General features: G+C 22.6%; 6 protein-coding genes across 6 annotated transcripts; 2 read left to right on the forward strand and 4 right to left on the reverse strand.

Annotated features, from left to right (window-relative positions):
- Positions 1-67: 67 nt before the first annotated feature.
- Positions 68-1,568, reverse strand: DDB_G0275811 (hypothetical protein; the record flags this gene model as incomplete). Its single annotated transcript, XM_638306.1, has 5 exons — positions 68-73; positions 420-621; positions 977-1,083; positions 1,467-1,487; positions 1,524-1,568. The coding sequence occupies 5 exons, from the start codon at positions 1,566-1,568 to the stop codon at positions 68-70; spliced, it is 381 nt and encodes a 126-aa protein (XP_643398.1).
- Positions 1,569-2,024: 456 nt separating this feature from the next.
- On the reverse strand, positions 2,025-5,184 carry msh2 (DNA mismatch repair protein; the record flags this gene model as incomplete). The annotated part of the gene is made up of 4 exons (XM_638307.1): positions 2,025-2,153; positions 2,340-2,905; positions 2,981-4,970; positions 5,056-5,184. The coding sequence occupies 4 exons, from the start codon at positions 5,182-5,184 to the stop codon at positions 2,025-2,027; spliced, it is 2,814 nt and encodes a 937-aa protein (XP_643399.1).
- Positions 5,185-5,559: 375 nt separating this feature from the next.
- DDB_G0275565 (hypothetical protein) lies at positions 5,560-6,156 on the reverse strand (the record flags this gene model as incomplete). Its single annotated transcript, XM_638308.1, has 2 exons — positions 5,560-5,721; positions 6,121-6,156. 2 exons carry the CDS (start codon positions 6,154-6,156, stop codon positions 5,560-5,562), a joined length of 198 nt encoding a protein of 65 aa, XP_643400.1.
- A 532-nt stretch (positions 6,157-6,688) lies between these two features.
- amd1 (S-adenosylmethionine decarboxylase) lies at positions 6,689-8,336 on the forward strand (the record flags this gene model as incomplete). Its single annotated transcript, XM_638309.2, has 2 exons — positions 6,689-6,699; positions 7,208-8,336. The coding sequence occupies 2 exons, from the start codon at positions 6,689-6,691 to the stop codon at positions 8,334-8,336; spliced, it is 1,140 nt and encodes a 379-aa protein (XP_643401.2).
- Positions 8,337-8,750: 414 nt separating this feature from the next.
- On the reverse strand, positions 8,751-9,803 carry DDB_G0275569 (hypothetical protein; the record flags this gene model as incomplete). Its single annotated transcript, XM_638310.1, has 1 exon — positions 8,751-9,803. The coding sequence occupies one exon, from the start codon at positions 9,801-9,803 to the stop codon at positions 8,751-8,753; it is 1,053 nt and encodes a 350-aa protein (XP_643402.1).
- A 1,324-nt stretch (positions 9,804-11,127) lies between these two features.
- DDB_G0275571 (Arf GTPase activating protein) lies at positions 11,128-14,015 on the forward strand (the record flags this gene model as incomplete). The annotated part of the gene is made up of 2 exons (XM_638311.1): positions 11,128-11,205; positions 11,301-14,015. 2 exons carry the CDS (start codon positions 11,128-11,130, stop codon positions 14,013-14,015), a joined length of 2,793 nt encoding a protein of 930 aa, XP_643403.1.
- Between the last annotated feature and the right edge of the window lie 535 nt (positions 14,016-14,550).

Here is a 14,550-nt window from a genome sequence, read left to right on the forward strand (position 1 = left end):
AAAATTCAAATAAAATAATTAGTGTTCAAAAATTATCTATATCTATGGGTCTTAGATAATTATCTATTCATATCTTTTTTTTTAATAATCTATTTGTTATAAGTAATTGTATGTTTACATAAAATGGTGTGACAATGGTGTTGAACCCAAAAAAATTGAGATTTATAATAACCCCATGCAACAAATGAGAATGAGTACCTCAAAGAGAACCTGATTTATTAGGTTTTTTTTTTTTTTTTTTTTTTTTTTTTTTTTTTTTTTTTTTTTTTGGTATTCACAAAGAATCCAATAATTTTTTTTTTTTTATTTTTTAAATATAAATTTAATCTAATATAATTATTTCTTTTCTTTTTCTTTTTCTTTTTCTTTTTCTTTTTCTTTTTCTTTTTCTTTTTCTTTTTCTTTCCTTTTTCTTTTACTTTTTCTTTCTTTTTATCTTTCTCTTTTTCTTTCTTTTTCTCTTTTTCTTTTTCTTGGATTTTATTTGATTTTGTTTTTTTAACTTTAATTGTTGTTGAAGTTTCAGTATTTGTTTTTGAAGTTGTTTTTAAAGGTGGTGGTGGTGCTGCTGCTGGTTGTAATCTAACTATTAACGTTGAAAAGTTTAGAATATCAGTTGAGCTTTTTTCTTTAAAAATGGATCATCAGCTAAAAAATCATCAATTGAATCTGTAGTTCCAATAAATTTATCTGAATATGTTGTTAGTTCTTTTAATTGTTAAATATTGTTGATAAAATTGTTAAAATCATTTGCTGTAATTATTTAAGTTTATCCAATTGAACTTTATTAATGTTTACTTTTGCACCTTTGCTTTCGGATACAGTTTTTTTATAATTTTATATCCAACTAGTGGTTTCAAATCTTTATTTCTTAAAAAGGTTGTAATTTTATTTTTCATTGGATAATCTATAACATCAAAATCCAATTGTAGTGTGAATGTTGTTTTCATTGTTTATCAAAATAATTACACTATACTTTGAGATATAAGTTATTTCAAGTGCTTCTTTATCTGCATCTGAATCGGAATCGGAATCATATGCATCACAGTCATCATAAGGATTTTCATGATAACATCTTCTTCTCTTTGATTTGAAATAATCTCTTTTTTTGTTTCTTCACTTTCAATTTGAAAATATTGATCAAAATTATAATCACCATTAAATAAATGTTTTTCAAAATCAAAAGTTAGGGAGTCGCAATCATTCCATCTCTTACCAGGTCATTTTAATTAATTTTGCTTCAATTTCGTTTTCTTTAATACCAAATATATATTTAGTTTAATTTAAAAATGTTTTAAATTTATCTGAATTTGTATTGAGCCATGATGACTCATTACCAAAACTAATTAATTCTGATGGAATATCAAATACTTTTCTTTAAAATTATCTTATTTTATTTGAACTTCTTTTTTTTTTTCTTCTATATTTAACTCTATCTTCAGGTTTTAATAATTGTGGATATTTACTAATAATTCTTTAGGTTTTTCCTAATTTTTAAATATTAACGTACCATAATCACCAACAACTTCTAATTCTAATTTATCCTTTTCAACTTTTTCTAATTCCATTTTATCTTTATTTTCATTTTCTTCTTCTTTATTTATTTCTTTATTTTTATCTTTTATATAATTTTTTAATTTTTCAATTGAATCATTATTATTATTATAGGTTACTGTGTCAGATTATAAATCTATCTATGCGCCATGACATTAAGAATTCTTTAATATTTATTTATACCTCGATAATAATAACAATAAAAAACAAAAAAAAAATTTTAAAATTTTCCAAAAAAGCAAACAAATAAAAAAACAATGTTTTTATTTATAAAAATATCTTTTTTTTTCTTTTTTTTTTATTTTTCACTTAACAATACATTATAAATAGTATTAAAACTATTAATAATTATGAAATGCTTTATTATTCACCCAATAAAATAGATATTTTTAAATTTCATATGAAAAATAACAAAAAAAATAAAAAAAATTGGGGAAGGGGGATATTTTTAGTAGAAATTTCATATTTTATTAATTGATATCTATTGAATATTTATTTAATAAACTATTAACTAAACTTAATGATTTTTCTACATCATTTGAATTGAAATTAATTTCTTTAAATTCTTCCAAAAATTTATTATGATTTTGTTTAAGTGTCTAAATAACAAAAATAATTAAAAAATAAAAAAAAAAAATTAGTAACCAATTTAAAATATTACAATTTCTATTATTATTGTTATTATCATCATTATTATTATTATTATTATTATTATTATTATTATTATTATTATTATTATTATTATTATTATTATTATTATTATTATTATTATTATTTTAAATTACATTTGATTCAAAAGATTCCAATTCTTTTGCTTTTTGTTTTGCATTTTCAATAACTTGTGAAGGGAAATTTGCTAAAATTGCAACATGAATACCAAAACTTTGATCACAAGGACCTTGTTCAACTTTATAGAGTAAAGTAAAAGTATTGTTTTGGGTTGAAGCTGAAACATGTAAATTTTTAACCATTGGAAGTAAATCTGATAGAATTGTCAATTCATGGAAATGAGTTGCAAATAGACAGAAACCACCAATTTGATTACAAATATACTCTGCAATACCCCAAGCTAAACCAAAACCATCATATGTTGAAGTACCTCTACCAAGTTCATCAATAATGATTAAAGAATTTTTAGTTGCAACCTTTAAAATGTAAGATGTCTCTAACATTTCTGCCATAAATGTTGAAACACCACGTAATTGACTATCACCTGCACCAACTCTTGATAAAATACAATCGACAACTGCAATTGTTGCTTTTTGTGCTGGTACAAAACAACCAATTTGTGCCATTAATACTATTAATCCAACTTGACGAATAAATGTTGATTTACCACCCATATTTGGTCCTAAAATAATAAATAAAAAATGTTAATTTAAATTTATTGTATGAATTAATTATATATATATTTGTTTGTTTTTACCTGTTATAATTTGAAATTGGGATTGACCACGAGTTAAATCAATATCATTTGCAATGAAATTAACATTATCTTGAATTTCTACACATGGATGACGACCACCAATAATAACAGTGCCAGCACCATTTTCATCACTACCTAATGGTATAATCTCTGGTCTAATGAATGGGATTGGTGCAATTGAAGATACATGACTTAAAGTTACAAATACATCCAATGTTGCAATTAATGATGATAAATCTTCAATCAAAGGTACGAATGAAGCTGCAATTTGAAGGGTTCTCTTTGCAAGACCATCTTGTTTATCCAAGTACTCTGCTGACCATTTCTTATAGGCTTCATTTAGAGTATCGATTTCTCTAGTGGCAAATCTTACACCATCTTTAGCGGTTGCATGAACAATGTATTTCTTTTTATCTCTAATTGCAACCTCATCCTTTCTTGAGATTCTCAATAAAAACATATCCTTTTCACTATAATGTAATTTAACTTTTGCTTCATCTAAATTCAAATCATCAGCAATGTCAACTCTAAATCGTTCGATTTTATTTGAAATTTGATCTTTCTTCAATTGAATACCACGTAATGTCTCATCGAAACTTGATCTAATAACATATTCATGTTTGTCATTGGCCAAATCTAAATCGATGGTTTTTTCAACCATTGCACAGAATTTAGCAAAATCTGATATAATAGACTCTAAACTCTCTATGAAATTAACTTTAATCAACTCTTGATGTATACTACTATGATTATTCAATGATTGCAATACCACTGGTAATCTAGTGACAATACCATACAAATTGACACAATCCTCCAATGTAGCCTTTTGACCATGCAATTTCTTTGATAATCTATCTAAATCACCAATTTTCTTCAAATCATTTGATCTTAAAGATTGACGTAACTCCAAATCATTATAAAATGCCTCTACAAAATTTAATCTTGCTTCGATTTCCTCTGCATTTAATAATGGTTGCTTTACCCATTGTAATAATAATCTTGATCCCATTGGTGTATTACATTGATTTAATAAATTATATAAACTTTGATCTTTATTTGAACTAGATGATGCTCCACCTGCACCACCACCACCTGCTGCTGCACTAACTGAAGAATCTTTTAAATCAATAATATGTAAACCTTTAAATGATGAAGAATCTAATTTCATATATCTATCTAAATCATATTTTTCCAATTTGAATTTACCAAAATAATTTGGATTTGAAAGTAAATCCAAATGTTTAATTAAGCAACTAGCAGACTGAATGGCATGCTCTTGTTCGATATCTGGTAAATTATTTTTAACGGAACCCAATAAACGAGTTAAATCTTGTTCGGCATTCTTTGAGGAGAAATCTGATTTTGGTAATTCTGTGAATGGTATACCTGCATCTGATAATTTCTCTTTAACTTTTTGATAATCATAATTCTTTTGATCACAACATAACAAGCATTCCTTTACACTCATTTGCATTATAAAACTTGAAAGATTCGATAGATTATCATTATCCATAAATTGTGAAACACCAATTGTCTTGAAAGTAGCATCACCAAATGATATACCAAATACGATTGAACCTTTCTCTCTTGTGACTTTTAATGCCATCATAACTGATCCTTCACAATTACCATTCAATAAAACATCTTCAAACATTTGTGTATTACCTGGTGAGCCTTTTTTAATTAGTTCCCATTGTTGTTTACTATTTGGTTTCATTGACCAAATTTCAATCTTTTTCTTTTCATCTAATAATTCTTTAACTATATTTTCAAATTCATAACCTTGTCTAATTGTTAATACCGCTAATCCTAATTCTTGTTGTTGTTGTTGGGATGATGATGCAGTTGTTGTTAATGAACCATCATTATCAATTTTAATTTTCTTTTTTGGATTTGGATCACTAATACTCCAATATTTTAATGATTTCTTTGATTTAAAATGCATCATTGCTACAAATACTGCATCTTCACCATGAATTGAGTAATATCCCTATGGTTTTTTTTTTTTTTTTTTTTTTTTTTATTAATAAGTGTTAAAATATATAAAATGAATAAAAAAATATTTATATAATTACTTTTCTATCAAATAATCTAATTGTGTCTGTATCTTCATTAGAGGATACTAAACTTTGAAAAAATGTAACAAAGGTTTTATCCTCCTTTAATACTACTTGTGATGATTCTTCTTGTTCATTATCTGACATTATTGAAGTTTATTTAAATTATGTTTATTAAACAAATAAAAGGGTTTTAATAAAATTAGAATTTATAGTAAATGAAAAAAAATTAAAAAAATTAAAAAAATTAAAAAAATAAAAAAAAAAAAAAAAAAAAATGAAAAAAATAAAAAAAATAATTTGCGCGGGGATTTATTTATTCATAAAATAATTTTAGTAAGAAATAAAAATAAAATTGGTTGGTCCAAAAAAAAGAAAAAAATAAAAAAAAAATATTAATAGATTGGAATAAAATTGCCACTAATCTTTCTTTCAAGAAAAAAAAAACCAAAATAAGAATAAAATTATTTTTATTTATTTTTTACTTTTTTTTATTTTTATTTTTATTTTTTTTTTTTTTTTTCAATCATTATTTTTATTATTATTTTTATTATTTTTATTATTATTATTATTATTATTATTATTATTATTATTATTATTATTATTATTATTATTATTATTATTATTATTATTATTATTATTATTATTATTATTTATTATTATTATTATTAAAATAAAAAATTTCTAAAAATAAAAAAAAAAAAAAAAACAAGAAATATAAAAAAAATAAAAAAATAAAAAAAATAAATTAAATCTTGATATTTACAATCTTATTCACAGAAAGACGAAAAAGTGTCTCGGTTAAAGAATTCAATCTTTTTTCTCAAATATTTATTTTTTTTATTTTTTTTATTTTTTTTTTTTTTTTTAATTATTTTTATTTTTTTTTTTTAATTTTTTTTTTTTCCAAAATTTTTTTTAACAAAAAAAATTTTCTTTTTTTTTTTGCATTCATTATTTTCATTTTCCCACTACGCAACCACACTCCAGCAAAAAAAAAAAATAAAAAATTAAAAATAAAAATAATAAATTTTTTTTTTTAGTTTAATAGTTCGCACATAATAATAATAATAATATCCACACTTTCTCTTGGTCAATTTTCAATCCATTAGAAAGCATTTTTACACATCCTTACATTTTATATATATATAAATACTATTAGTATCCCATCAATTAATAACTTGGTTAAATCGGTTAATAATAGGTGGCGGAAGTAGTTCCAATAGATATATTATATCAATAAACTTCCTTCGTGGATTCTTCAAACACTAGAATCCCCATTGTTTTAAACAGTTCTTTTATGCATTGGGGTACAAACAACAGAAGGGCAGTCTCTTTTAATTATACTTTAGCAGGCTATTACGCTGATACAGGCATTTCCTAGCATCGTTTTATCAACATTTTATATATATACATTTAATTAACAAAGAAAAAAAAAAAAAAAAAAAAAAAAAAAAAAATATTCAAACACTAAAAAAAAAAAAAAAAAAAAATAAACCAAAACAAAAAATAATAATAACTTATAAAAAAAAAAAAAAACTTCAACAATAATAATAATATTTCACCAAATTATAAATAATTTCTCAAATTTCAATTTTTAATATCAAACAAAACTTAAATTTTTTAAACATCAAAACAAACTCAAATTTAAATGCCAATTTTGTAAGGCCAAAATGGTTTTTTTTTTTTTTTTTCTCTCTGGCCTTGTTCGTTTTTTTATATTTCAATTAATTTTTTTTTTTTTTTTTTGGAAAAAAAAAAAAAGGTTTTTTTTTGTTTTTTTAAATATTTTCAGATGAAAAAAAACCTTTACTTTCAAACTTTTTTTTTTTATTATAAAATTTTAAAAAAAAAATCGTTTTTTTTTTTAAAAAAAAAAAGATATTTTTGCAACACAAGCAAATTTTAAGTTTTTTTTTTTTTTTTTTCATTTTTCGAATTCGACAATTTTTTGGGGTGATAAAAAAAAAAAATATTCATTAATAGTTTTATCTATATCACACCTTAATCTTTTTTTATTTTTTTAATTTTTATATTTTATTCGATTTATAAATTTTATTTAATATTTTGTTAAATAATTTTTTTTTTTAAAAAAAAAAAAAAAAAAAAAAAAAAAATTAAAATTCTAAAATTTAAAATTTATGGAAAATAATAATGATTATAAAAATAGGTCAACAGAAATTTTTAACGAAGCAGATGCAGGATTTGTATATCAATCCAACTCAAATGATTATTCAGATGGATTTGAAGGACCAGAAAAGAAATTAGATATTAGATTCGGTCCAATTAGTAAAGGTAGCGTTAAATCAATTGCAGGTAGCCCAAGTAAGGTTGGATTACGTACAATTGATAAGGAGAAATGGCAAACAGTATTAGATTCAGCAAGATGTACAATCATTAGTCAAACCAGTAATGATCATATGGATAGCTATGTTTTATCAGAATCAAGTTTATTCGTTTATCCACGTCGTGCAATGATTAAAACCTGTGGTACCACCACTTTGTTACACTTGATCGCTAAAATGGTTCAAGTAGGTAAAGAATGTGGTCTTGAAGTTGAGATGGTTGTTTTCTCTAGAAAGAATTTAAATCAACCATCCAAACAAGTCTTTCCACATTGTTCATTCTCTGATGAAGTAAACTTTCTCAACAAGATTTTCGATGGTCAAGCCTATGTTATGGGTGACGTCAACAAGGACCACTGGAATTTGTATATCGCCGATTTCAGAAAGAATCCAACCCTCCAAAGAACTGAACAAACCTTTGAGGTTATGATGCACGATCTCGATGAAACTGTTATGAAACAATTTTTCAAGCGTGAAGGTGTATCAGCTTGGGATACAACCGTCAACAGTGGTATTGCCGACCTTTTGCCAGGTTCAATGATTGATGATTTCCAATTTGATCCTTGTGGTTACTCAATGAATGGTCTTCTCAATGAATTTTATTGGACTATTCATATCACACCAGAATCACATTGTAGCTATGTATCATTTGACACCAATGTAGCTCTCGCAGATTACAATCAATTGTTGGCAAAGGTTTTAAATGTTTTCAAACCAGGTCGTTTCACAGCTGCACTCTATGCCGAAGATGGTGCTCCATGTGGAGATCCTTACACTGCTTTCGATGTCAATGTCCCTTCCTATGCAATTCAAAATAAAACTGTACATGGTTTTGATGGTGGTTATGATGTTGTTGTTTCAAATTATCAACAATTGGATAAAAAAGTGAATTTTTCAAATGATGATTTAATTCAATCAATCGAATCAACTAATATTGATTTAATTCAAGTTTAAAAAATAATTAATAATAATAATAATTAATAATAATAATATATAATAATATCAATAATTCATATAATTTAGTTTTAGAGATATAGTTAATATATACAAATATTTTATTATCATTCACTTTCAAAATTTATAAAAAAAAAAAAAAAAAAAATATTATTTCCATTTTGTTTACCTTATTTTTTTTTTTTTAATCCAAAATTTTTTTTTTAGTATACGTAAATAAAACATGTATTGTAAAATTAAATTAGAAAAAAAAAAAAAAAAAACCCATTTATATATATATAATAAATTATTTAATTAATTTAAATTAAATTTTAATTAATTAATTATTAATGCCAAAAAAAAAAAAAAAAAAAAAAATCTATTTTTAAAATTTTTATTTTATAATTATTTTTATTTTTATTATTATTTTTATTTTTAAGTTTCATAAATAACATTCCAATGACCAGATTTAATACCAGTATTAAATTTAACAATGATTGGTATAGTTGTATATTTTAATAAATTTTCAACTGATTTTTCAGATAAATTAAATTTTTTAGCTAAAAATTGTGCATTATTTAAAATTGGATCTTCACGATATAATGAGAATAAATCTACTAAATTTTCACCATTAATTCTATGATTTGTGAGTTTATCTTTTTGAATTCTTTGTTTAATTTTTGAAATACGACTTGAGATATCATCAGATTGAGTCACTTTATTAAATGCTGAATCACTATTTGAAATCATTGATGATAAACCATTTGGTTTTATTAATTGATTATTTTCTAATTGTTTATCGGTGATTTCAAATGGTGTTTCAAAATGTGTGTCTGCTTTAATGAAATTCTCTGAAATCTTATTATATAAATCAACTTTTTCATTATCTTTATAAATGAAATCTGATTGATCCATTGAATCTAAAATTTCCATTTTCTCTTGATATTTCTTCTTTAATCTCTCTTCAACTTTTCTTTCAATCTCTTCAAATGAATCCATTTCTCCAACATCATTAAATAAATCAATACTATGTTTATTTGAAAGTTCATGATTCTCTTTTATCCTATATATCATATCTTGAAATTTTTTACCACCTTTTATAAAAATACCTTTTTCATTTAATTGATTTTCAACTTTTTCTTCTTCTTTTTCTTCTTCTTTTATTTCATTATTATTATTATTATTATTATTATCATCATCATTTTCATCTTCATAATATTCTTCGTCATCGAATTCAACTTCTTCAGTATATTCTTCATTTGGTAAATATGCACCTAATGATTCTAATTCTTTTGATAATCTACTTCTTGATGGTATCATTAAATTTTCATCTTTTTCATTATTTGAATTTTCATTTATTTTATTATTTGAAGAAAAGTTTCTTATTATATTATTTGAATTATTAAATGATGGATGTGAGTATGATGCTTTAAAAATATTGTTGGGGATATTTTTCCTTTTAATATTGTTTAAAATAAAACATTTCATTTTTTTTGGGTGAGGGGGTTTGTTGCTGGATTATATGAAAAAATAGTTTTTATAAAAAAAAAAAAAAAAAAAAAAATTGTAAAAAAAAAATTGAAAAAAAAAAATTAAAAAAAAATTAAAATAAAGAAATAATTTTTTTTTTTTTTTTTTTAATTTTAAAATTGTAACCAAATAATTATTTATTTGAAATTGATTTTAATCAAAAAATAAAATGAAAAGAAATAAAACTAATCAAAAGTTTTTATTTAGATTTATTTTTAATTTTTTTTTTAATTTTTTTTTTTTTTTTTTATTATTTTAATAAAAAGAAGAAAAATTTCGATTTCATTTTTTCTTTTTCTTACATAAAATCATAAATTAAATTATTACATAAAAAATAAAAATAAAAATAAAAATAAATATTAAAATAAATAAAAAAAAAAAAAAAAAAAAATTTTCTAAACACCCATTCCATATATATCTATTTTTTAGTTTTTAAAAAAATATTTTTTTTATTTTATTTTATTTTATTTTATTTTTTAATTTTTTATTTTTTATTTTTTCTTACCAAATTGGTATTTTATTCATTAATAGGCGTCATTATTATTAATCATTAGAAAATAAAGTTTGTCATTTATAAAATAAATAAAATAAATAAAATAAATAAAAAAAAAAAAAAAAAAAAATTAAAAATACTAAAAAACGTGTCTCATTATAAAAAGGAAATTTATTGATAATTTAATTAAAATTATATATTTATTAAAAAAAAAAAAAAAAAAAAAAAAAAAATAAATAAAAAAAAAAAACCTATACAATTTTTCAAACAATGGTTTTTTAATTAATAAAAAAAACTCTACAAATAAACACATCATCTATATAACTATTTAAATATTTATTTATTTATTTATTTATTTATTTATCCATTTATTTTTTAAATTAAAAAAACAAATTAAAAAAAAAAAAAAAAAATAAAATAAAATAAAATTACCCTCATTACTTATATAAAAAAAAAATAATATTTAACCACTAAATTTCATTCATACCACTATTATTTAAATAAACCCCAATCTACTAAAATAAATAATTTTTTTATAAACACCATTTTTTAAAACAACTATTTTTAAAACAAATATTTAATAAACATAAAGTAAATAAAATAAAATAAAATAAAATAAAATAAAATAAAAAATTTTTTTAAAAAAAAACAAAGAAAAAATATTAATTAATTAAATTTTTTATTTTTTATAAAATAATATTTATAAGAAAAAAAAAAAAAAAAAAAAAAGAATAATAATTCCTTTTTTTTTTTTTTTCATAGAATATAATAGCAACAATGATGGAGAAAATGGATAAATATGATACAATTCTTTGGCGATTAAGAGAATTGGAAGAAAATTCAAAATGTGCTGATTGTACTGATAGTGTAAGTTCAAATTTAAAAATTAAATTAAAAAACAATAATAATTTTATTAACTTTTTTTTTTATTTTATTTTTTATTTTTTTTATTGTTATCAAAGTTTCCAAGATATATGAATACAACATATGGAACATTTGTTTGCTCGGTATGTGGTGCAATTCATAGAGAATTGGGAAATAGAGTAAAATCAATATCATCTGATAAATTTACCCAACAAGATATTGAAAGACTTGAAAAAGTTGGTAACAAAATGGCTGATGAAATTTGGTTATCAAAATGGAGTCAACAACAGTATCCACTACCATTCCCAAGTGATGAAAAGAGGGTTAGAGATTTCATTAAAATGAAATACATTGAAAAGAAATGGATTAAAGAAGGTATTAAACAATCTGATTTCATTTCACCACCAACTCAATCAACACCTGGTTCAACTCCAACTTTCACTTCTCCAAAGCAACAACAACAACAACAACCATCAGCAGTATCTCAAAAACAACAAACTACATCACCATTAAGAAATAGTGGTGAGAAAAAAGAAATACTCACTTCAAAAGATTCTTTATCAAAAGAGTTTGAAAGTTTATCATTAGGAAATTCAAATAATTTATTAAATACTAATCAACAACAACAACAACAACAACAACAACAACAACAACAACAACAACCTTCAACTCAAACATCTCAACAATCAATTCCATTCATTCAACAAGCTGAAATTAATCAACAACAGCAACAGCAACAGCAACAATTTGATTCAAATGGTAAACCATTCAATCCTTTTAGAGATGAAAATAAATATTTTAATTCAAAACCACAACCAATTGAAAGTAAAGCATCATTCCCACCATTTTCAGAGAAACCATTTAATCAACATTCCTATTTAAATGAAAAAAGTACAATGAATGCTGATCAAAGTCTTGGTAATAATTCTTCATTTTATTCTAAAATTCAAGTTCAACATCCAACCCCAAAATCACCACCAACCTCAATCTATGATACTCAACAATATAAACAACAACAACAACAACAACAACAACAACAACAACAACAAAAACCACAACAATATCAAAATCAACAACAACATCAACAAAAATTACAACCACAGCAACAATCACAATACCAACAACAACAACAACAACAACCACCACCACCATATATAAATCAACAGCCACAATACAACCAAACAAATAGTCAAATGAATCAAATGAATGGTCATGCAAACCAAATGAACAACCAAATGAATCAAATGAATAACCAAATGAATCAAATGGGTAATAGTATAATGGATGGTAACCAAATGGTGAATAATTTCCAACAACAGCAACAACAACCACAACAATATAATCCATTTATTGATACTAATTTAAGCAATAATCAATTGGCATTAGTTCCAGTTGAACAAAATAATAATAGTAATAATAATAATAATCAAATGGCAGTGTATCCTCAACAACCACCACAACCACAACAACATAATATGAATTTCCAACAACAACATCAACAATATCAACCACAACAGCAACCACAACAACAAAATTTATCAAATATTAATATGAATAATAGCAATAGTAATATTCCAAATGGAAATCCATTTGGAATTTCAGATCAAGTTGTTTTAAAACATCAACAAATGCATCAACAAAATATGAATCAACAAAATATGCAACAACCACAAATGATGATGAATTCAAATGGTCAAATGGTAATGGTTACTGGTGGTCCTGCTACCACTACAACTACAACAATTATACATACTCCAATTAATGGAAATTTACCATCAGAGTCATCATCATCATCTGGTAATCCATTTGATCAACAACAACAACAACAACAACAACCATTAGATGAAATGTTTGGTAAAAAGGTTAATAGTGATCCTGTATTCCCTGCTTCAAGTTCATCATTTGAAAGTGGTAATAGCTTAGATAGATCTGATGAGGAACAAAAAGAAGCATGGAGAAGAATTCAAGAAAAGAATATTCAAATCCAAAATGATAAAGAAATTGCAAGAAAATTACAATTGGAAGAAGAAGAAATCTTTAAAACTAGACCAAGAAGTAATACTGAACCCTCACCACGTGATAGAACTACTTCACAATTACAGCTTCAACAATCTCAACCTCAACCTCAACAACAACAATATCATTACTCATCTTATAGTTCATCATATGATACAGCAAATAATCATGGTAATGGTATGCCAATAACTCAGCAACATATTGTAAGTGGACATCATCGTTCAAGTAGTGGTAGTAATATTCTAAAACGTCTTAGTGGTAGATCTAGAAGTAAATCATATGATTATGATGATCCATTTGAAATCAATCCAAGACCTTTGAATAAAAGTGGTGGTTATGATGATTATGACAGTTTTATGAGAAAAAATAAACGTATCCCAGGTGGAGGTAGTAATTATCAACCAAAAATTAGTCAACAAGATTATTATCAAGATAATAATAATAATAATAATAATAATAATAATAATTATCAACAACAACCATCATCACAACAAATTGTTGTTCATGAACAAAGTAACTATAATAATAATAATAATAATAACAATGCAAACAGATCATATAATGAATGTGATTATTGTGGTAAAGATGTTGGTTTAGAATCGATGAGTTACCATAAGAATACTGAATGTATTCTTAGACAAGAAAGATGTTCCATGTGTAATAAATTGGTAAAACATATGCAAATGGGTGACCATCAATTACAATGTCAAACAAATACTTACACATGTGGTGTTTGTGGTAGATTAGTAATGGGAAAAGAAATGCAAAATCATATGGCATATGTTCATAATCAATAAAAATAAAAAAATAAAAAAAAAAAAATAAAATTTTTTAAAATAAAATGTGGATTTTTAATTTAATTTAAAATTAAAATCAAGATATATAAATATTCTATAAATAAAAAACTAAAAAAAGAATTTTTTACTTTTTTATTTTTTTGTTTTTTTAATAATCGATATTATTTAATTTAACCTTTTAAGGATTTTTGGAAAGTTTAAAAAAAAAAAAAATTACTCTTTTTTTTGGGAGAAATTAAAACCTAAATTTTTAATTTTTTTTTTTTTATTTTTTTTAATTTTTTTTTTTTTTTTTTTTTTTTTTTTTTTTTTTTTAATTTTTTATTGACTTTTTTTTTTTAGTTTTTATTTTATTTTATTTTTATTAAACGATATAATATAAAAAATTTTCTTTATTTTTTAATTTTTTTTTTTTTTTTTTTTTATATAAATATCAAACCATATAAAAAGTTTTTTATTTGAAATTAAAAAAAAAAAAAAAAAAAAAAAAGACAAAATCACAAACTAAAATATCAAAATAACCCACTATAAAAAT

Source organism: Dictyostelium discoideum, assembly GCF_000004695.1.
Source record: "Dictyostelium discoideum AX4 chromosome 2 chromosome, whole genome shotgun sequence".
Lineage (NCBI taxonomy): Eukaryota > Evosea > Eumycetozoa > Dictyosteliales > Dictyosteliaceae > Dictyostelium > Dictyostelium discoideum.